The 24,642-nt window shown below is 40.7% G+C and overlaps 1 protein-coding gene across 1 annotated transcript in view; it reads left to right on the top strand.

The window, feature by feature from the left end:
• The first annotated feature begins 11,263 nt into the window (after positions 1-11,263).
• Positions 11,264-24,642, top strand: part of P4HB (prolyl 4-hydroxylase subunit beta) — a 28,953-nt gene continuing 15,574 nt past the window's right edge. Inside the window, exons 1-4 of the mRNA XM_072645349.1 lie at positions 11,264-11,817; positions 13,872-14,078; positions 14,595-14,728; positions 14,961-15,098. Of these exons, the coding sequence (XP_072501450.1) occupies positions 11,667-11,817; positions 13,872-14,078; positions 14,595-14,728; positions 14,961-15,098 (630 nt within the window). The 5' untranslated portion in view covers positions 11,264-11,666. The remainder of the gene's footprint in view (positions 11,818-13,871; positions 14,079-14,594; positions 14,729-14,960; positions 15,099-24,642) is intronic.

Below are 24,642 nucleotides of genomic sequence, written 5' to 3'. Positions count from 1 at the left end.
TTTCCATATTGGTCATTTTGTACAAAAAGACTTGAATAAAAGAAAAAACTGAAAGTGAAAAATAGCACGCTTCAGTCTGTATTCAATCACTATCAGTTCTTTCTCTGGAGGTGGAGAGTATGCTTCACCATAAGTCCTTTGGGATTGTCTTGGATCACTGTACTGCTGAGAAAAGCTAAGTCACTGACAATTTTTCATTGAACAGTATTGCTATTACTGTTACAATGTTCTCCTGGTGTTGTTCACTTCACCATGCATCAGTTCATGTAAGTCTTTCCAAGTTTTTCTGAAATCATCCTGCTAGTCATTTCTTATAGCACAATAATATCCCATTACAATCATATACCACAGCTTGTTTAGCCATTCCCCAAATGAGAGGCATCCCTTTGATTTCCAATTCTTAGCCACCACAAAAAGAGGTGTTATACTGTTGTACAAATATGTCCTTTTCCCTTTTTTTGGAAGTCCTTGGGATATAGACCTGAAGTGGTACTGCTGGATCAAAGGGTATGCTCAGTTTTATAGCCCTTTGGGCATAGTTTCAAAATGCTCTCCAGAATGGTTGGATCAGTCGTGATTTGAATTTAAGGGAGGCCAAGTTGTACAAAGTCATCAGCCTCACTCTTTTTTCTAGAGTCATCAACATACAGTGGCATGACAAATGTCAAGATGTCTGGAGATGGCCTGGGATACAATAGATGACCTTGGCATGGTCAATATCTGTCTGACCATGCTCTAAGTGCTCCACAGAGACTGCTTCAGCCACTTACATGGCTGTTGAAACAAACTGTTCTCATCTGCCCCATTCCACCTAGGAAAGTCTTCACATGTTTGGAGTTGATATCCCCTAAACTCACAGACAGGTTTGAGACTTGTTGGTTACCCTCAACCTGGTTTAGCCTGTCTGCTGAGATGGTTTTACTGGGATGTGGCTGCTGCTCATGATACAGCTTCTTGGAGCCACAGGTGACAGATGGATGAAGGTGAACACTAAAGATGGATGAGTAGCCCTGAAAAAGCTTGGCAAGCTCTCACAATAGAGGTGCTAGTCCTCCCTGAATGCCACATACACCCCAATTGGACAAGTAGGAAAACCAAGAAGGAGCAGTGTATTGAAAACCAGAGTAGAGAGAGAAGCAAGAAAGAGAGTATGGTCAAATTGGTAAACACCACATAGAGATCAAGGAGGATGAAGGTTGAGAAAAAGCTATCCTGACTGGCAAGTAAGAAATCATTGGTAACTTTTTGTAAAATGTCAGTTGAGAGCTGAGGTCAGAAGGCAGTTTCCAGAGAGCTGAGAAGTGAATAAGAGGAGAGGAAATGGAGGCAATGAATGCAGTAAACTTTTTCTAGGAATTTGAGAAAGGAGGAAGAGATGGTAAAATCTAGTGAAGGTTTCTAAAAGATAGGAGAAAGAGTAAAAGGCAGGAGGAGGAAAAGAGGAGAGAGGGAGGTGAAGAGAAGGGATGGGGAAAAACAGAGAGAGGGAAAAGTGAGGGAGAGACAGAGAGAGATTGAGACAGGGAGATTTGGCCCAGGATCCTTAACCATCAAACCGGTTCTGCTCAGAGTGGTTTACTCCCAGGGAACTGATTCACATAGAATCCATTGCTTGATGACTGGCATTAAGGGACTTGCCTGTGACAGTTCTTCAAAGTAGAGAACTCCGTACAATCAGAGGAAAGGAAGTACCTACCATATGAAAGAGATTCAAGGTTGGGCCAAAAGGCACACTCTCCTTTAGTTTTTGTGTAGGCTACATTTGAACTCAGACCCTGGGGTGCCAAGTTGTACTGGCATGTGGCCAACAGTCAGGACTTTGTCCTGGTTCCTCCTCACAGTCAAATTAACATGAGGTGGCACTGGGTGAATGTCCATGATGTGTTTCATGGGTTCCAAGTCTAAACTGATTCTCCTGGTTCCACCCCCAAGTTTACGCAACTTGGCTGCCTTGCAAATGTGGAAATGAAAGGCTCCAATCCTCCTCCAACTTTCTACCCTAAGTTATCTGTCCTCTACTACTTTCCTCCTACCTCACTATTATTTCCACTAAGCTATCCTTTCCCTGTCCAACTCATGCCACTTTTAGTTCCTACAAGGGGAGGGAAGATGGGGCGATGAGGAACCAAAGTCTGAGATTTTCTTTTAAATAATTCTTATTTTATTTTTAATTTAACAAATACTAAATAGAATGGGCATTAGCACATATGCAGTAGAACAGAAAAAAGACATCTGTACAAAAAATTGCAGGTCTCAATTATGTGCAGCTTGCTTTTCTGGCTGAGGTCAAAGGGTTCTGATGTGACTGAGCAATCTTCAGCAAACTATGCACCTATTATGTACGCTCTTAGTACAAATAGAACTATTCCATCCAATCACTGGCTATTTTTGGCTTATTCCTGTGACAAATTCTAAGAACTGTGCTAAACTCCTGAGACTCTTAGTCTAACAGGGACACTACAGAATCAGTGTCAAAGAATGTCAGAGCTTGAAGAGCCCTTATGGATTACCTAGTCCAACTCCCTTATTTTACTGGGGAAAATTTTGGCTCAGAGAGCTCAAGTGACTTACTTACAGTCACACAGCAGGTTGCAAATAGAAAAAAAGCTCTGGAAAGCAGGTTTCCTGACACCTGGGTTGGTGTTCTTTACACCACACCACAGCACCATTTGCCACCTACCTTCTAACCTTTCAATTCCAACAATGAACTGTTCCCTAATCACATGCACCCTTCAGTTCTGATGCTGATGTGCATATTCTCAAGCCCAAAGATCCATTTCTCTATGGGTTGGAGCAGAAGAAAGCAACTTCCTGGTTGAAAAGCAAATATATAACCCCTTCCTGGCAGTACCTGGAGTGACTACACTACCTACCCCACCCTAACTATTGTTCTACAGCTAAACTCTCAAAACTCCTTTAAATTCATTAATAATTCCCAGCTGTAGGACTGGACTGAGAGCTTTCTATGCTGTTTTGTCCTTGTCAAATCACTTGATTACTCTTGGTGACCTGCATGTTGGTTGCCCTAGGAGTTTGCACTACATTTTTCCTTGTTTTCCACCATGACCTTGCTTCTCACAAATCCTACCCTTCACCTTTAGAAACTGTGGGGAGGAGGTATTCAAATTTAACACAATGAGTTGGGCTTCCTACTCCACAGTCCTGGGAAACTGGATTTTCTGCTTCTACAAGTCACAATGATTGGGAAAAAAACAAACAAACAAATCTCACAGAATGTGGTTTTCAAAGGATTGCTTTATGTTAGAGACAAGGCCCATTTTAAGGATTGAGGGCAAACAGCTCTGTAAGTGTGAAGTAAACTTCTGGTGTGAAGTAAATGTGAAGTTTTTTTTGTCCACGTAATCCAGTCAACTACAGCTGACAACCACAGCTACCTGAAGCTGAGTTGGGGTGCATCAAGGCCAACCACATAGAAAGAACACTGAATAGAAAGTGAGAGGGCCTGGATTCTAATCCCAGCTGTGGTAATTACATACTTCTATCAATTCATTTCCCCTCCTTGGCTTCAGTTTGCTCATTTGTAAAATAGGACATTGGGCTATAGGACCTCTAATGTACCCTTCCAGTTTTATCTAATATTTGTCAAACTACCCTAGGAAAGAGAAAGAAATAGAAGAAATAACTATTTGGAAATCAATTACGCTAAAAGATTAACTATTTAATTGGGGAAACAAAACATCTGTGAAAGTAATGAACAGTTTTATAGAGTAACTCAACAAATACAAACTGATTTGGGGCATTGTGCATGAAAGAATGAACAGTTAAGAGGGGGAGATAATAGAAGGCTATCTAGAACGACTAAGCTCTGAAGGTGAGGAATGTAGGGGGAGAAATCTGGGATGCTTGTAAAGTTAAGTCAGACAATTTAGATTTTAAGATGGGCAAGAAGGAAACTACTGAATGACCAGAAGTCAATGATGCATGAACGAATTGAGAAAACTTTATTATTTGGGAAGCTTGTGTCTGTGGGTTGGCTTAATGTCTGAGACTATAATAATATGCCAGGTTCAAGGGGTTGTGGGCCTAGACCAGGGCAGCTGGTAAATTGAAAACTGGTTTATTGAAAGCAATAAACTTGTTTGTCCTTCATTTCAAAGAGAACCAAGGACACAATGGTGAACTGGATTTAAATGAGATAGAGTTGTACAAAGGCAACAGCTTCACTCTCTCTTCCAACATCATCAAAATATAGCAAGACAAAAACAGTCAGAATGACTGGAGGTGACTTGGTATGAAGTAGATGACTTTTATATCTTCAATGTCTGGCCAAACTCTAAGTGCTCTATAGAGTTTTCTTCAGCTACTTTCATGGCTATTGGAATAAATTGTTCTCATCTGCCCATTCCAACTGGGAAAGTCTTCACCTGTTTGGGGTTAACATCCTCTAACTCACTGACAGGTTTGAGGCCTGTTACCCTCAAGCTGGTTTAGCCTTTCTGCTGAGATGGTTTTACTGGGGTGTGGCTGCTGCTCATGCCATAGCTTCTTGGAGCCACAGGGGATAGTTAGATGAAGGTGGACACTGAAGATGGATGAGCAGCCTTGAAAAAGGCTTGACAAGCTCTCACACCAGAAGCGCTAGTCCTTCCTGAACTCCCCATATACCCTGAGAGATATTACAAAGAAACAGTCCACCTACTTTGGCAACAGAATAGATGTCAAGGATGAAGCAAGAGTATAGTTGAAAAATAGTGGAGAAAGAAAAGTCAAATTCCCCTAAAAAAAAATCCCAAACTCCTCCAAAAAGATCTAGAAAATGCAAAAGACTTACTCCTGATGAGGAAATCCAGAAAAAGTCAAAGTAAGTCATTTGTCCAGTCCAAGTAAGGATAGGGAATCAATCAGTCAGAGGTCTGTGGACACTTGAGAACAGGGTCAGGCCAGGGACCAGGTCAGGCTCACAGAATATTCCAGACTCAGGAAGAGGTTGTGAAAAGGGCAAACAGAGGTCTCAGACCTCAACTGGGAGTCCTCAAACCCCTACTAGGGGGCCCCATAACAAGGACAGGTGACAAATGGCAGCTTTGTAGCCCACTATCCAATTCTAGATCACAGATCCAGGCAGACTGAGGAGGGGACTTGGGCCTAGGGGTGGTGTTCCCTAATAGGGAGACCCCAGGCAGTGAAGTGAGAAAGGAGGAAGTTCAGAAGAAAGCAGCAGCTATATGACTCAGACTCCCCAGGAGCAGAGTAGGGTCCCCGCATCTAGCCCAGTCTAAAGTCTGCAGAGAAATAACTATGGTAGGAATCCCAGAACAAAGGGAAGCCTACAATTACATCACTGAGCCAACAGAGCTTTCCAGCTGGCTGATACAGGCTGAATTCAGCAGTGTTCTGCTGTTACCAAGCTCTAAGACCAGGTAAAGAAATTAAAGAGTTCAGACGGGGAGGGGCAGGGCAACAATGAGGTCCTAGATCTAGGACCTTTAGGAGCAATGAAAGCTTGTAGATCCCCAGGCTGAGCAGTTTCTGAGAGCCTGGCACAAGATACTGACCACTACAAGAAAGCAGCGCTAGGACCGACCCAGATATTCCCTCTAGAATTCTGGCAGAGCCCAGCTCTACCACCAAGTCCAAAATCAGGAAGTAAGCTGGAAGAATGAGCAAACAATCCCATTATAAATGACTATTGTGGTGACAGGGATGCTCAAGTCACAAACCTAATAGAGGAGGATGATTTCAAAACATCTACAAGCAAAGCCTCAGAGAAAGAAACAACTTGAGCACAAATTCAACTTTTAGTCCCGGAAGAGATGAAGCAAAGATTTTTTTAAAAGTTTAAAATTTTTTAAAAAATTAAATGAGACAAAAATAGTAAAGAAATGGGAGCAATGGAAGAAAGAATAGGAAAGGGAATTAATAGCTTGGTACAAAAAGTACAAAACTTTAGCCAAGGAACAAACTCCCTGAAAATTGGAATTAGTCAAATAGAAGTCAATGACTCCATGAGACAACAAGAAATTAAACTAAATCAAAGTCAAAAGACTGAAAAATAGAAGAAAATATAAGGTATCTCACAGGAAAAACAACTAACCTGGAAAATGGACTGAGGAGAAACTAACAATCATTGGACTATCCGAATAGCATGACCAAAAAAAAACCCCTCAGACATATTTTAACAAATCTTAAAGGAAAGCTATCCAGAACTCTTAAAACCAGAGGGCTAAGTAGAAATTGGAAGAATCTTTTGGCTACCTCCCAAAACCTCAAAATGAAAACTTCCAGGAACAAAATCCAGAACTTCCAGGTAACAGAAAAAAAAAATACTGCAAGTAGCCAGAAAGAAAAGAATTCAGGGATTGAGGAGCCATGGTCAGCAGTATAAATGATTTAGCAACCACCACTATAAAGGAATGAAGTTGGAATACAATGTTCTAGAAGTCAAATGATATAGGCTTACAGCCAATAATAACTTACCCAGTAAAATGGAGTATAATATTACAAGGGGAAAAACATACCTTTAATAAAATAGAATACTTCCAAGTATTCCTGATGAAAAGACCAGAGTTGTATAAAAACTTTGACATTCAAACACAGGAGTTTAAGAGAAAAATAAAAAGGAAAACATGAAAGAACAATGATAAGGGACTAAGCAAGGATAAATTGCTTACACTCAAATATAGAGAAATGATACACATATCCCCTATGACCATTATCACCATCAGAATTCATAGACAGGATCTAATTCAACAACAAATAGAGCTAACCAATACCTACTGTGTTAGTAATATGTTAGAAACTGATGGGAAGGCAGTTTAGATCAGGGGGCCTCTAAATACTATATAAGGATCTCTTAGGGACACATATTGAATTGACTTTGTCTCACTTGTATTATATTTGATTTGATTTTGTTAGATGTTTCCCAATTACAGTTTAATCTGGTTCCACTCCCAAATGTTACTTTTGTCTGATTTAGACGTCAAGATCCCTGCCTTCACATGTCTTAGGAGTAAATAATTATAGATTTAGAACTGGAAGAAACTTTGGAGATAATCCAGTCCAGGGGTTCTTGACTTGGGGGTCCAAGGACTCAAAAAGTATGGAGATAGATCTCAGAAAGCTTTTAGATTTGGATGGGGGAAAATTTATACCCATTTTCATTAACCTTTTGTTTCCTTTAGATTTCTGTATGTTTTATTTTATGCAGTTAAAAATATTACTAAGAGGTTCATAAGTTTCATCAGATTGCCAATCCGTTCATGGCACAAAAAAGGTTTAAGGACCCCTGAGCTAGTCCAACCCCCTCATTTTACAAATGAGGGAAATGAGCTCCAGAAAGGCTGAAAGACTTTCCCAAGGCTACAGTTAGTCAGAATTTGAATGCAGATCCTCTAACTATAAATCCAGAATTCTTTCCACTGTACCACACTACCTCTTGTTCTAGTAGTAAGCATTCAGCTTCTTCTATGAACTCAAAAACTTGTGATTTTGTTGAAATGCATATTCCCTCTCCCTATGCAGAGCATAACTGCTCTATGTGCTAGCAGCTGGTCTTCAGGGCTTGGTGTGTTCTAAAAATTCATCATCATCTCATGGCCAACTTGATTTGGGTTTGGCTACCTGAACTAGTCTTGGAAAAAAGATACAGGATTTTGTTACCAGGCCTTTCCAGTTTAGTAGGACCAGCTTTTGCAGTTGGCTGGCACACTCTCCAGAAACCGAGAGTCACCTCTGTACCACCCACAATGAGGAACATAGTAGAGCTCCAGTAAGGACTGGGGAAGTGTTCAACGTAGATACAAACAATCATAATGCAAGAGGTACAAACCAAGTGCTACATGAAATGTGGGGAGGAAAGGTTCATTATTAAATGAAGGAATCAGGAATGTCATCATGAAGGTGACATTTGAGGTAGGCTCTCTTCAGTGAATTTTGTAAAATGCCTCAATGACCCTCTTTTTATTTTGGCCACTCTAGCAATATCCTCCTTTTTGCTACCACATTCCCCTCCAGCAACAGAAAAGGAAAAGAAAAATTGTAATCAATATACATAGTCAAGCAAAAGAAATTCCCACATTGATCTCATCTAAAAATTTGTTTTTCTGTACCTTGAATTCATCCTCTCTCTTTGTCAGGAGGTGGGCAGCATATGGCACCATTCATCCTGTGGAACCATAGAGAGTCACTGTATTGATCAAAATTCTTAAGTCTTTCAAAGTTGTTGGAATAGTAGCATTATGGAAGACTTTGAATGTCTTCATTCAGTAGATGAAGCAGGAAACCACTGAAGTTTGGCAGTGGGAATTAAAAGAGAGAAAGTGGAGGCAACAAGCCTAATTAAGAGGCTACTTTAATAGTGTAGATGAATGGTAATGAAAGTGGTAGCCATGGTTATAGAGAAGGGGGACTGTTGAGATTTTGCGAAAGTATAACAGATAAGATCTGATAACAATGGTTTCAACGATGGATGAGTCCTATTACTACTGAAAGAAACAGTAAAACCACAATAAAAGAAAGCAGTATTGATACTAGAACTCTAATCAATACAGTGACTATTCAGGACTCCAGACGACTGACAATGAAATTTGTCTCGCTCTCCTCTTGGCAGAGAGGTAGAGGACTACAGGTACAGAGTGAGGAATACCAAGTCAGACAGGACTAATGTGATTTGTTTTATTTAACTGTTCCTGGAGGGAATTCTGTTGGCGCGGGGGTAGAGAAAGAAGAATGGGCTTTGAGGCAGCCATGATATAGTGGATAGAGTACTGGACTTTGAATTTGTAAGACCTGTGTTGAATGCCCAACTCAGACACTAGTTAAGTGGGCTTATTTAAAAAGGATCAATACAGTTTTTTTTTTTTTCAAAAAAAAAAATACTACAGTCATAAGGAAGAAAAAATTCAGGAGAATTAAGTGTTGGACATGTTGAGTTTGAAGCGTCAGTTACTTAGAGGGCATTGTAAGTGTGGAACTTGGGAGAACATAGCCTGCATAACTTTCCTAATTATCACCATGATCCTACCACTTCTTTGTTCAAAAGCCTTCATCTCTCTCCATCACCTCCTAAAGAGTCAAATATTCCTGATCTTGATACTTAAGGTCTTCCACAATCCTGCTATAACCTACCTATCCATCCTTACCTTACACAACTGCCTTTCACTTTATACTCCCAACAAACTGGAGTACTTTCTGTACCCTACTCTCATTCTACCCTATCTGGTCTCTGTAAGTTTGCATACTGTCTACCATGAATGAAAAGAAACGATCCTTTCTAAGTCCACAAGCTACTGAAACCCCTCCCTGCCAAGTACTTTGCCTGGATCTTTCCTTTGAACTTATCCTATTCTTCTTTGTACCAATTATCACTACCCATTATGAGCAGCTTCTCTAAGCTGCTAGAGAGTAGGTAACATATCACTTAGGAGACATCAGGGTATAGTGGAAAGAGAGCTGAAACTGAAGTCACAGGAACTGTGCTACAGAGGTGGCTTGGTTATTGTGATCTTGGGCAAGTTACTTAAGCTCTGTATTTAATTTCCTCAACTATAAAGTGAGGGAGATGGACTAGATGGCTTAAGGCCCATGTGAGTTCTGAATCTATGATCCCCATTGTTTGTCCTACATTTTCGAAGAAGACCATGATATCAGAGAAATGATGACATGACTTGCACTTGACTTTGTTTTGAGTTACCTTGTAACTCAGGGTACACTTGAGCAGTTAAGACTATTTTCTCTTTTGTTATGTTTGGTTTTTTTTAGTTTTACTCATGTTTTATCCCATTCATTTTAATTCTTCTATACAACTGTGACTCATGTGAAAATGTGTTTACTAAGAATGTATGTATACAGTCCATATAAAATTGCAAGCCATCTTGGGGAGGGAGGGGGAGAAAATGTAAAACTTTATGGAAGTGATTGTTGAAAATTGAAAACAAATAAATTTGGAGGAAAAAAGATATATTTGTTCAAAATATGACAAATATTGGGGACTGTCAAGTGTAAAAAAAATGAGTAAGTGGAGGTGAAGTTGGGGGTGGAACAAGGCCAGGACTCTAGGAAAGACAGAGATATTAGAGAGCAATTTGTCAGAAAACTCTAAGAGATAATTTGGGTCATTAAAGCACTTAAAAGTTTAGTAAGCAAGACAATTGGATATCTGTCCAGTTTTTATAGATATCAAGTAAATTGTATTTTCTTAGAAACAACGGGAGGCCTCCGTATCAAGAATCAGATTTGGATTTCCAGAGTCAGAAAAGGGAGACAGTATGGTAAGCTGGAAAGAACCCTAGGTTCGAATCTTGACTCTACTTACTTACTGGCTGTGTGACCCTGGGCAATCTCATTTCTTCTCTCTGGGTCTCTTGTCTTACGTATAAATTTAAAGGTGAGTCTTGGTGTGTGTGTGTGGGGTGTCTTTTTTTGTGTGTCATGGGCGTCTCTAGCCGTCTGGTGAAGCTCTTTCTCAGAACATTTTCTAAATAACCGAAGGGAATGATAACTTTCGGAGAGAGGTTAGTGACAATAAAATGTCAATTCCCCAGTGCGGGTTCACGAACCCCCTCGATATCCACCCCCGGTCTGTGGACCCCGGGTCATGTCCCTTCCCGTTCTAATTCCTCTAACTCAAAGCAGAGAAGGGCTCAGAGACGCAGGAACAGAACCGGACCGAGCTGGACGGCTTGGCCGGGCTGCGGCCAGCTCTCCCACGGGGCCTGTGGCCTGCGCCCCGCCTCGCGGTCATTGGCTCGGGCTGGGGATCAGTAACAGGAGCATCGAGAGGAAAGGAGTCCTGAAGGACGAGGCCCAACGGCCGCCCAACCGCCGGACACCTCGAGGCCCAAAGCAAGCGGCCCATGGGATCGCGGGGACCACGTGGGCGCACGAATCGCCTCCACAGCTTCCGAAGCTCCCCTTCCCTCTCCTCCCCAACTTTCCCAGGCAGGAATCACACGGATCACACGCTCACCGGAAGTTACCTCACGGACACTTCCTTCAGTTCGGGGTGAGAGTAGGGGGAGGAGGCAGTGACGACTACGGAGACGCGGCCCAGTTAGAATCCAACACGAAGGGTTTCCTCAGCGCATGCGCCACCCAGTACTTCAACTGGGTCTCTCCCTTACCTCACCCTCCCCTTTGCCACGTTCTACAAGGAAACGGTAAAGGGCGCGTGCGCCTACTAGCCAATCAAACCCTTCAATATCCGGGTTTCCTCCCCCCCATTTGACAGCCAATCAAAAAAGGGAAGGTGCCGGTGAGAACTACCAGTTAAAAGTAGGGAAAGAGAAAGTTCTCGCTTTAAGCCAATGAGAAATGTGGGTAGGGCGTGAGCGTGATTGTTTTTAACCAATCATAAGGAGAAGGGGGCGAGTTTCATTTTGCAGCCATTCAGAGACCCACCATAGGCTTAACTTAGCAACCAATCTGAGGGGGAAAATGGCAGGTGCCCGAGTCCGTTTGCCAATCGGTGCAGGGTGAGGGCGGAGCAAGCGCGCGCGCGGAAGCCAGTGAGAAGTGGGAGGTAGCCGGGCGCGCACTCTAGGGGACGGGATCTATAAAGGCAAGGCCCCAAGACCACAAGCGCGCTTTCAGCCCTTTTCTCAGTCCTAGGGAGGTAACCGTAGCACCTCTAGCCCCACCGTCCTCCTTCGTGCCCGCCCCTTCCGCGTGCCTACGGCCTACCGCCGCCCGCCGGGCCAAAGAGAGACATGCTGAGCCGTACCTTGCTCTGCCTAGCCCTGGCCGTGACGGCCGGGGTCCGCGCTGACGCCCCCGAGGAGGAGGACGACGTCCTGGTCTTGAAGAAGAGCAACTTTGAGGAGGCGCTGGCGACCTACGAGTATCTTCTGGTGGAGTTCTGTGAGTGCCGACACCCCGGCCCGGTCCTGCCCTGCCCCGCCGGCCTCGGCCCCCTGGAAAGCGAGCGTCCCCCTTCTCGGAAGCCGGCAGGCCGAGGGCGGGCGTGTGACCCAGGGGCCTCGGCGGCGGCCGCAGCTGAGCCGCGTCTCCCCATCGCAGGGTGGGCGGGGGTGGGTGGGTAGGTGGCGGCGAGCCGCATTCATATCCGTTGAGATCAGCAGGAGTGGGGGACCCGGGGTTCCCGAAGAACCCTGGCGCCTTGACCCAAGTGAGCGTCGTCCCTTCTGCCCCCTTCCCCTTCTTGGGCACGAAGGGTCCGCATGGACGAGCCCCCCCGCCCCGGCCAGGTCTAGTTCTACGAGGACTCCGGAGTGACCTAGTCCTTCTTCCCAAGTTCTTTGTTTCGGGGGGTGGAGGGGAGAAGGGTATCCCTTTAGAACCTCCGAACTTGGGGGCTACAGGTCCTTCATTTGTAGTTGTTGACGTTTTCAGCATTCAGGCCACCTCGGAGGAAATAAGAAAAGTCTCCAAAAAGCCACTTTTTTTTTCTTGAAAAAAAGCATTGACCCTCCCGTAAGGAGTGTTTAAACTCAAGCAGCTTTTTCTGCCCGTTACAGTTTATTCTTAAGGTCTACGTTGTTACATTCAGTAACTTCTAAGGTTACTGATGGGCCAAGTTAGGTGTCTTTTTGCATGAAGTCTACATGACAAACTTCCTCTGTACGCATGAAAAGAAGAGAATCAGCTTGTTTAGGCAAAAGCAAATGCAAAAGATTTGTTTCATGGTTTAATGCTCCACTGTCACCTGGATGTTTCTGCCCCTGTTAATTTATGGTATCTATCTTAAGAGGAGCGAAAACCAGAACCTGAAATTTAGTTTGTGTTGTCATGTGAGCATTTATCAATCTATTCAGTGGCAATCAAGCGGTAATAGTTGCTAACTTGTGATACAAAACAGTGAAACAAATTGTGAACGTAATAAACTTGAATGATGTGCTACATTTACAGTTTAAAGGTAATTGTTTCCTTTGGGTGCAACATAGAACCAACCAGTGAGGAACTTTGAAAAAAAAATAGGGATAATAAGGATAAAAGATGTCATCAAAGAACTATGTGATAGAAAAAGAAGATGGGCTAGTCACAAGGTGTGCAATCGAAGTGCTATACTGGTGCTCCTGGTACATCAGGGGAAGTCCTCTGCCATGTTGACTAAACCCCCTGTGGTGAATTTATGGGAAGACATAGACTAGAGTTTCACAGAATGTAACAGGTATGGATGAGTTGGGATCACAGAAGAAACTCAAATATCCTGGATCATTTGAGCCCTACTGGGTAGATGACTAAAATGTGAATGGTCTGAATTTTTAAGACGATGGCAGTGACTTCTAGGTATAAGTTTTGTTTTTTTTTTCCCCTAATCACCTGTTGATGATTAAAGCTCAAGTCTTGTACATACTGGCAGACCTGGGCAAATCACTTCCAGGGGCCTTGAACCTTTGGCCTCGAGGTCACATGTGGCCCTCTAGGTCCTCAGATTTGACCTTTGAATCCAAACTTCACATATTCCTTCAAAGGGCCACACTTGAGGACCTAGAAAGCCCCACCCCTGCCTTAACCTCACAAGTCTGAAAGACATTAAATTGCAGAGCAGATACAGAAGTGCATTAGTATGAGTTTTTCAAAGTCATGGAATGTGTGTGTTTGGGGGGTGGGTGTGTCTTCTCTCACACTGAAAAAACAACAGGTTTGGAATAACAAAACAACAAACCTACTTGGTTAAAAGTTGGTAATGGTTATTAAGTTTCTTAAAACCACCAGGAACCTTCAATAACAATGCAGATTTAAAGGCATGATTTTGTACATGGTTTTCATCTGATGTGAACAGTTTTTGTACTTTCACTGCTAACGAACGTCAAGAACTCATTTACCACTGTGTTAGATGGTTATTTCTGTTGAGTTTCTGTGAAGGAAAATCTATGAGAGGTTAAGGGAGCTGTCAAGAGAAATAGAACTAGATCAGGTGCTCCTGCTTAATGCTTTATTTTTCTTTTCAGATGCTCCTTGGTGTGGTCACTGTAAAGCTCTAGCACCTGAGTATGCTAAGGCAGCTGGAAAATTGAAGGCTGAAGGTTCTAAAATCAGACTAGCCAAAGTAGATGCCACTGAAGAGTCTGATCTAGCACAGCAGTATGGGGTTCGGGGCTACCCCACTATCAAATTCTTTAAGAATGGAGATACAGCTTCTCCTAAAGAGTATACAGGTAGGTCCTCTTCCTAGGAAGTGATCCAAGTTCTTTCAGGTGGGGACAGATAGACAAGTGAGGAAAAAAAACTGAGGATTAGATTTGTTACTGGGATAATTTTTCAAAGTATTTTACATGTTTAATTTTGTTCTAGCAACTTGGTGAGGTTAAGTAGGGCAGGAATAATACCTTATCCATATATATTACCTGCTACTGAGAAGTTCAAAGTACTTCATAGCTCTGATCTTTACTATAGGCCTGTGAGGATAAGATCAAGGTTGATATTAGCTCCACTTTACAGCTGGGAAAAGTCTCAAGCCAAGAGGTTGACTTGCCCAAGACTCCAAGGTGATTCGGTGATAGGAACTGCAAATTACTTTTGGACTGGGCCTAGACTTGATTGATCTTTGTATCCTTTCCTGTCCCCTCCTACTTAGGAAGTTCATTGTTGGCACTCCACAAATGCGTGTTTGTGAGATTAACCTTCCCAGACACCAAAGTAAATCTGAACTTTTTGGGGGGTTGGGGATACAGCTGGCAGAGAAGCTGAAGATATTGTGAATTGGCTGAAGAAACGCACTAGTCCAGCGGTCACTGTCCTGACAGATGTTGCTGCTGCTGAGTCCTTGGTGGATTCCAATGAAGTTGCTGTTATTGGCTTATTCAAGGTAGATCTTTTAGAACTTAATTTCAAATTCTTGTGCTTTTCTGTGTCATCCCTTACACAACCGGAACAAGTGATTGCATTCATCCTGTTGTCCAGGGCGCTGGCACACCCTAAGTAAGGAGCCTTCGTTGTGGGTGGGCACAGGGTCTGACGTTTTCATTGTTTACAGGCACATACTGCCATGCTGAACCAACAAGTCAGGAACCTTTCTCTTTCCAATATTTCTCTCCTAGGATCTGGAGTCGGAACTTGTCAAACAGTTCACATTGGCTGCAGAGTCTATCGATGATATTCCATTTGGAATCTCTTCCAACAGTGATTTGTACTCCAAATACCAGTTTGATAAAGATGGCATTGTTCTCTTTAAGAAGGTGAGTTGTTTGGCTTGTTGAACTCTAAAATGAAATGCAATTCAGCTTTGGTTTGTAGATAACAGTGCTTTTGAGCACCTTGCCCCCACTGAAGCTCTGGAACAGAGCGAATCTGAGATTCTGCGTCTTGATCAGATCAAGAGGGGATTTGTGCTAAATGAGACCTTCAAGGTAAAGGTTTTGTGTCATGAAGTCATTTTGATAGTTAATTGGAGTAGAATTATTTTTTTAAAACCACTTTTTTTTTAATTATTTTATTTGTTTTCAGGGTTCTACAATCACTTCCATATAACTTAGATTTTTTTCCCCCTCCTTCCCCACTCTGTCCCTGAGACGGCATACAATTTTATATAGGTTCTACGCATACATTCCTATTAAATATATTTTCACCTTAGTCCTGTTGCATAAGAAGAATTAAAATTAAAACCACTTTAAAGGGCAATCTGGTCTTACACAATAGCTTACTCATTGGACCTTTAGTTTCTCTCATCTTCTTACTATTTTCCATTTGAAAATTGGGGTATTCAGAAGTTGACTTCCTGCGAACTCTGGGGAAAAGTTACTATTTGTGTACTATAATCTACTGTGGGAAAAGTTAATTTTTTTTCTTTTAAAAAAAAATCTGATAGAGAATGGTAGTTGGTGGATAAACCATTTGGGAATACTTAAACCAGGGTGCAGAAGGAGAAAAAAATACAGACTGTTCTCACTTTAACTTTTCATTATGCAAATTTGATGTTAGTAAATAATTCTGAAAGAACTCTACATTACCAAAAAACACCTATGTTAACTTTGTATAGTACTATGCTTCTCCCCCCCCACAAAAAAATCCTAAAGAAAGAAAAACTTCCAAGAGAAAGCAGAAAAAGGGATGCCCAGAGAAATTGCATCTGTGAGGGCTTGGCTTGAGAACTTCAGGAGTTGAGAGAGGAGACATTTGCCCTGATCAGACTATGTCTCCTAGCAGTCCAAGCCCTAGTACCACTAAGTGTCTGTCCCCATGACAGGGCCTGTCCTCCCTTGTCTATCTGTGTCCAGCTCCCATTTGTCTGCCCCTGGTGTTCTTTTCCTCCGTTTGGTTAGGCAGGCCCCTACATGCCTGGCCATGTGTTTCTTCTCCCACTCTTGCTTTTCTGTCCTCTACCCTGATACGTTCTTGAGGTTCCCATATGTCCATGAATCATGTGCCAGGCCCTTTCCCTCCATAGCTGTGGTCCCCTTCCCTGTTCCTTCTCTCATTTACTCTCTTCCTCATGTCCTGAGCAAATTGGAATTACATAAAAAGTCACTTTTAAACTTCTTCAGAATGATGTACTTGGATAAAGCAAGAACTGTTTGTAGTACTAAATTAGAAGTGGAAAGATTTATTCGGGTGAGTTTCAAAAGAACTATGTTCCTCCACTGAATAAGTTGGAGGAAAAAATACTGAAGTTAGATCATAAGTTGACTGAAAAGAATAAGCAGTTTGAAAGTAGATATAATTATTGTTCTTTAAGGAAAAGGGAAGGTGCTTGTGTAGTTGGAGAAGGAAAAGTTTTGGTTGGCAGTTAGAATCTAGATCTAGGGATTTTTTTTTTTTTTAGTAGTGTAATGGAGGCTAAATGAAATGGAGTAAAGTTTTTCATATTCCACATTTTGAGCATATACAAAGTATATTAAAACAGGCACTCTTTTTTTCCCCCATTTATTTATTTATTTATTTAACTTTTAACATACATTTTCACAAAATTTTGGGTTCCAAATTTTCTCCCCTTTTGTCCCCTACCCCTACCCCAAAACACCGAGCATTCTAATTACCCTTATCACCAATCTGCTCTCTCTTCTATCATCCCTCTCTGCCCTTGTCTCCATCTTCTCTTTTGTCCTATAAGGCCAAATAACTTTCTGTACCCCTTTACCTGTATTTCTTATTTCCTAGTGGCAAGAACAGTACTTGACAGTTGTTCCTAAAACTTTGAGTTCCAACTTCTCTTCATCCCTCCCTCCCCACCCCTTCCCTTTGGAAGGCAAGCAATTCAATATAGGCCAAATCTTTGTAGTTTTGCAAATGACTTCCATAATAGTTGTGTTGTATAAGACTAACTGTATTTCCCTTCATCCTATCCTGCCCCACATTGCTTCTGTTCTCTCTTTTTGATCCTGTCCCTCCCCAAGAGTGTTGACCTCGAATTGCTCCCTCCTCCCCATGCCCTCCCTTCCATCCTCCCCCCAACCCTGCTTATCCCCTTCTCCCCCACTTTCCTGTATTGTAAGATAGGTTTTCATACCAAAATGAGTGTGCATTTTATTCCTTCCTTTAGTGGAATGTGATAAGAGTAAACTTCATGTTTTTCTCTCACCTCCCCTCTTTTTCCCTCCACTAATAAGTCTTTTGCTTGCCTCTTTTATGAGAGATAATTTGCCCCATTCCATTTCTCCCTTTCTCCTCCCAATATATTTCTCTCTCACTGCTTGATTTCATTTTTTTAAGATAGGATCCCATCCTCTTCAATTCACTCTGTGCACTCTGTTTCTATATGTGTGTGTGTAATCCCACCCAGTACCCAGATACTGAATAGTTTCAAGAGTTACAAATATTGTCTTTCCATGTAGGAATGTAAACAGTTCAACTTCAGCAAGTCCCTTAAGACTTCTCTTTGCTGTTTACCTTTTCATGCTTCTTTTCATTCCTGTGTTTGAAAGTCAAGTTTTCTTCTCAGCTCTGGTCTTTTCATCAAGAATGCATGAAAGTCCTCAATTTCATTGAAAGACCATTTTTTCCCCTGAAGTATTATACTCAGTTTTGCTGGGTAGGTGATTCTTGGTTTTAGTCCTAGTTCCTTTGACTTCTGGAATACCCTATTCCACGCCCTTCGATCCCTTAATGTAGAAGCTGCTAGATCTTGTGTTAGACAGGCACTCTTAATAGAATTTTGTGGCACAAAAGAGTGTAAGATATGGTCCTTCCTAAAAGAATACCCATAGAAACTTTTTATAGTGAAAATGAGTTGTTTGCAATTTGGGGACAATTTGCTTTAGTAATCTTACTATAATTTCCTATTTCTATTAGATCTCTTCCTGAGGAATTCTTGATATAATTTCAGGGACAAATGGGCAAGGTTCTCATGGCCTTCCTAGGGGGCATTGTTTAATAGAGCCACTGATTGTTGGGAGAAATGTGTTTAGGAAACATTTAATTGAATTTAAACATTTAATTGGAATTAGACCTAATTGGAACTTCAGTATTTTTTTCCTCCAACTTGTTCAGTGGAGAAAGCTCTCCAAACCAGATACTTCAAAGTATTCAAATTTAAATTAAATTACATTTAATTGGAATTCAGTCTGAGATTTACTAAATACCTGTGAAGGAATTTGGACTGCAGTGGTGTTATCTACCCCTGTGGATGGAGTGATGATGGTGTTGTAAGGAAGGGGACCAGTGTGATTGAATGATGTTTTTTAATTTAACAGAACAAAATACTTTGGAAGTTAAGATTTTTTTTTTCTAAGTCCGGAAGGATTTTACTGTTTGAACTATTGAAAAGTGTATGAAGGAAACATCAAGAATTATAATTTCTTCAGAAAAGTCTAGTGCAAATTTCCTCTGATAACATCTGACTCATTGGTTTTGGCATCCATTCATTGACTTAGATTGTCTAATTGTTTGATGTTTGCAAATCTTCCTAAGGAGATTGTAGGCTTTTAAGGCAGGGACCCTTTCTTGATGCTTTTTTCCATCTGGGCCTAACAGTGTTAAGAACACAATAGGCCCTTGATAAATATTGCTGAATTTAATTCTGAGATTGACCACTTTTCTGATTTAGACATAAGGTTAATTAGTAAAACCTGCTTTCAGTTCATGTTAGCAGATGCCTGAAGAACAGATAACTGGTTTAGTCCATGAGCTGGACAGAATTGTCTTCTGGCAAGCTTTTTGCAGAAGAATCTGGGCCATAAACTAGTTCCAGTGAACTTTGCTTAATTAGCTATAAGATAAACTGGAGGGCAATAGGAATATAGATCTAAGGTCAAATTTTCTTCATGTAGGAAAGAAGTTTAAAATTTTGAGGGACATAGGTAGCTAAATTACTTTTTATTTTCCTCCTATAACAAGTATTTCTCTACCAGTACAATTAAATTTTAGATCCTACTTTGTAGGGAGTGCCAAGAATGTTAAGATGAAGTCATAATTGCTAGCATTTGTATAGTGCTTTATGGTTTGCAAGCACTTCTGTTGTTTGTGATCTATTCTTTTTTTTACCTGCATATACACTATTGTCCCTCTTATTCTCTGTTAGCCCCTTACTGTTGTAGTCTGTCTGGCTTCCTTACCTGTTTAGCTCAGGGATCTCTTGTGGATAAGAGTTTCAGTTGACACAACTTCGTCCCCAGATAGACTCATCATGAAATAAAACTACAATTTTTTTTAAAGGCTTTATTGATTCTTATTGTTATGTAACTATTTCACAGTACCATGCCCTTCCACCATTAGAACCATCTCTTGTAACAAAATTATAGTTAAGCTATACTTGTAGTTGACCACTACATCTGAGAGAATGGAGCTATGTTTCATCATCATTCCTTTGGAGTTAGGATTGATCATTGCATTGATGGGATTTCTTTTACTATTTGGTAGATTTTCCCCCCTTTATATTATTGCATTATTTCCTTTGTGTTACAATCTATGCTCATCATTAGTTTATACAAGCTTTCCAAAGTTTTCTGAGTTCTGTATATATATATCGCTTGTATTTCAATAATATTCCATTGCATTCATATTCTATAGTTCTTTCAACCATTCCCCAATTGGACATAAATTGTTTCCATTTTCTTGCTACCACAAAATATACTCCTAGAGATATTTTGGTAATAGAGATAGGAAGAATCTTTGATCCCTTTAGGGTAAACGCCCCTAGTGCTATCACTGAGCCAGCGGATATGAAATTTAGTTACTGTTCTAGTATAGTACTAAATTAGTTTTCCAGAATGGTTAATCAGATTCCTGGCTTCCATCAACATTGTACTTGTCATTGTTGGAGACACTGTGGGAAGACAAATGTAATCGTTTCATATTTTATTATATATGCCATGTTGATGAAACTACACTAACAATTCATAATAACGTCAGGTGGGTCTACAAGACTGCTTGGAATAATCTTTTTTTTTTTTTTGTCATATTCCATGAAGTGGCTCTTTCAATTCACTCTCATTCTTCCCACTTTAAGCAGATATACACATTATACTGAAAGGGGGAGAAAGGAGAGTAGAAAGGATGAAGCATTTATGAAGTACCTACTGTGTGCCAGGCACTATGCTAAGTACTCTACAAATATTATAGCATTTGATCTTCACAACAGCCCTGCACAGTAGGTGCTACTGTTATCCCTATTTTAGAATTAAGAAAACTGCAGACAAGTTAAGTGACTTGCCTAGAATCACACAGCTGGAAAGTGTCTAAAGCTAGATTTGAAGTCAGATTTTCCTGACTTTAGGTCCAGCTCTCCATCTACTGTGGCAGCAGCTTTGCTATAGGAATTCTTTTAGCTTCCTTCTTTTGCAGTTTAGAACCTCTCTTATTTTCCCATCTCAGAGGAAGAAGTGGCCCATCTTGCTGGGCTGACCTCACCACTTATTTTTTGGATCATGTTTTCTGTTGCCTTTGGGTATATATTGTTCCATCATTCCAACTCCCTTTGTTTTCATTCTATTTCTACCAGCTTCTTCCCCGTCTGTATTCAAATATACTAAATCTACCTTATTCTGAAACTCTTTTTTATCCCTTTACACTTTGAAGCCAGGTTATTTCTTTTCTCCTAGCTGCTAGTGCCTTCTTAACAATTGCCTTGTGTCTGTTTTATCTACCTCTGTACCTACAAATGCTTGTTTGTGTGTATTTGTACATATTATGTATATGCACACACATGTGTATTGGGTTTCCCTGACTAGAATATGAGCCCTTGAAGGGCAAGGTCTTTTTGTCTTTGTATCTCTAGAACTAAGCAGGCTAATTTATTGATATACTCCCTCCCTTACTCTACTTGCAAGAGTAGTCTCTCCACTCATTTTTCAGTACCTTCCAGTCTGGCTTCTGCCTTCCTAATTCTATAGAAATTGGTCTCATTGAGAGGTAATTCCTAACTGACAAATCCAGTAGTGTTAATTCTCTATTTGGACCTCTTTGCAGTATTTGACACTAAGTACATAGTTACTTGGAATTTTCTTCCCATGGTTTTCATTACCTGATATTCTAGATTTTTCCTGGTAAGAAAAGGAGCAATAGTTATTGCCATTCTCATTAATATTGCCAGAGACCTGACGAGAACGAGACTTTCCCTGGTCTGCTTTATGGAGGTAGCCCATTTCTACCTTCATTTGCTGGCTTTTCTTTCTGTCATCTAAATTTAATTTTTCCAAGATTCTGCCTTCTACAGTTTCTCTTTACTTTCTACTCAGTTCCTTGGCAATTTCATAGAGTCCTATGGTTTAAACTATTGCCTCTCTATCTTAACTTTGAAGTTTTTCTAGATATGACTTCTCAACTGAACTCCTGCCCTACGTTGCCAACTTGCTTGTTGAACATAGTCATTGAAATGACCTTTAATTGAAGTTAGCATTCCTTTCCACTGGTCCTCAAGACTATTTCCTTATTTTCGCTTTTCTGTTAATGGCTTTGATGTCTTATTTGCCACGTTGGTTTTCTTGACCTCAGTACTTTTTTTGTGTATTCCCTTTGCCTGGGTACTCTTTCTTTTGTTGAAATCCTGTCTGACCACATTCAGTTGGTTGCCAGATCTGATCTCTCATCTGACCCTGTCTATTCACACAGCCACCACTTTAGTTCAGACCTGCATTACCTCTTGTCTGGATTATTGCAGCAACCTCTCAATTTGTGTCTCTGCTCTGGTCATTCCTGCATGCTATTGCAGCTTCACCATCTAGTCAAACTGGCCTTCTCTCCTCTGAGTTCCTTCATCTCTATCTTTGCATTAGTTGGCCTGTGTTTGCCTCATAGTTGTTCTCTTCCTTTAATGTGCAACTCACATACCATCTTTTTTCCTAATGTCTCAGAATTTCCCAGTATCAGCTGCTTTGGATATATTGTTTCATCATTCCAGTTGCCCTCATAAACTACATTGTATTTAAGGGTTTTGTTTCTGTTTTTATTTTTTAACTTTATATTTGTGCTATAAATATTTCTTTATGTAGTTGTTTCCCCTGAGAGAATTAAGTACCTCGAAAACAGGGACTGTTACATATCCTCTTTGGCACATAGTACACACTTAAGTGTTTTGAGGCCTGCCTTAGCTACCACTTCCACTCTTATTATCCCTTCCACCTGAATGAGGTTGCTTTTTTGGGTGGAGGGAGGAACCCTTATAGCACTTTGTATCTCTTGGATGAACTTGCTTTGTGTGCTATACTTACTAGAGTACTTAGAAGGCCCTGGCCTTCTGGAAACAAAAACCAACTTAAGCAGGCATTTGAGAAATGTTTATTATTGAATTAAATTCCTACCAGACTCCCATCACCAAACAAGTTTCCTATCTGAGCTGCAGCTTCCAGTTCTAATAATCCTTTGCATGAGCTCCCATGAAGTTCTTCAGGGTGCCTTCTTCAGGGTGCCACTGAGAGCAATAGGGGGCAGAGTTGGACTGCCTTCACGATGCAGGCCTGCTATCATCCCATGATTTCAAGTCTTGAGGTAGTATTAGTAATGAGTATCAGTAACAGCAAGAACAGCCAACTTGTGTAAATACTATTGGACCATGGGCCAATTGTCAAGTGACATTCTAGAGTTGTCCTAACTGAAAGGGGGGTGGGTGGAGTGGGAGGTGTGTGATTAATTCTGAGTGACTAAAGTATTCTAGCATGTCATATATTCTATTATTCAGTGTTGATAAAGAAAGCTATTAGTTTTCCTTGGTTTTTCTGTTTTAGTCAACAGGTTACCTTTTGCTTCTTTGACATGATTTATTTAACTGAACTTTTTGCCTGGTTTTTATTAAGGATATTTCTAAGGCCAGAGATACGGGGACTTTTAAGACCTAACATTTCACAGTAATGGTATCTAGCTTCATCCTTTTATCCCAGTTCATAAATATGCTTCAGAGGTCTCATAAATTGCTCAAAGATCTGAATAGAATGACTACCTCATTTCTAAACTTCTTAACATTTCCTCTCAGTTGGTAGGTTTTTTTTTTATACCTTATCTAAGTGCACCCATTCCATATAACAGTTCATTCCTCATAAAAGTATGACCACTGTATTCTTGTGCCTTCTCCATAGGAAATTGTAGATACAGTGTGCTCTGGTTAGAAGTAGAAGACATGTATTTTTGAGGTGAAAGAGGGTGACAGATTGCCTGTGTTCCAGTTGCTCTGTACTGTTAAACCTGCAAAGAGGTGGGGTCCAAAAGACTGTCACTGTGTAGGAAGGAAAGTGTCTCTGGAGCCATAGTGGTCTTATAAATGCCAGTCTCAAAAATTAGTCACCAAATCAGCATTTTAAATAAACTATATTTTGCTTTTTGCCTTGTCTTTTTATTCTTTTTACAAATAAAAAGGTTTGAAAAGAGTGTTTTTGGACTTAGAAGATTTGATTTTCTGACAGTTATTTTTTCTGCTTCATTTGAGACTGTTGACTACTTTCTGGTCTGAGGTTTTTTTTGATAGTACCAGGTAATTCCATTTTACTAAAAAAAAAAGAAAGAATAATTTGGATTTTTATTATTGCCATGATGTAATTTTATTACTGTCATTGTGTAGTAATGACAATTATCTCAGTGGCTGGCCAAATAAGGATACTATATATGTGTGTATGGTTTTATTGATTGCTTTTGTCTTTTCATATGTATTTTACACACACACACACACACACACACACACACACACACACACACTCACACTCACACTCACACACTCACACGCACTCACTCACTCACTTATTAATCTTCATCCAAATGGAGCTCTCCTTTGTTACAAAGAAAAACAATTAAAACATCTGATACACAGGTGTCTAACAGTAAATACAGTATTCTTTGCTAGTAGGCCCCCAGCTGTCTGCAAACAGATTGCATTCTTGATCAGTTTCTCCCAAATTACTGGGTTTTTTTTCCTTTCTGCCTTCAAACAGACTCAAATATTTTCTTGTCCTTAAAAAACCTTTATCCTATCATCCCCTCAAACTATCCTATAAACCTCCTCACTTTCTCAGCCAAACTCAGAAAAAAGCTGTCTGCACTTTCTTTGTTTCCTTCATTTCAGCTTTGTCTTCTACCCTTTGGAATTTGGCTTCCAGCCTCATCACTCAACTGAAACTGCTCTTACCCAAATTACCAGTCATTTTAATTGCCAAGTCATTCTTTGCTCAGTATTCATCCCTTGGTCTTTCTGCTGCATTTGACACTATTGACTACTTTCTGGACTCTGGATTTTTTGGACACTTCTTTTCTGGGCCTCCTCTCTTCCTGACAAAGTCTCCTTTGCTGGTGCATCCATATCACAACTGTGTTTTCCAAGTTTTTTTTCCCTAGTCTCGTTTATCTTCTCCCTGTATAGTCATCTTT

Source organism: Notamacropus eugenii, chromosome 2, assembly GCF_028372415.1.
Source record: "Notamacropus eugenii isolate mMacEug1 chromosome 2, mMacEug1.pri_v2, whole genome shotgun sequence".
Taxonomy (NCBI): Eukaryota; Metazoa; Chordata; class Mammalia; order Diprotodontia; family Macropodidae; genus Notamacropus; species Notamacropus eugenii.
This window is presented reverse-complemented; position numbering and strand designations above follow the sequence as displayed.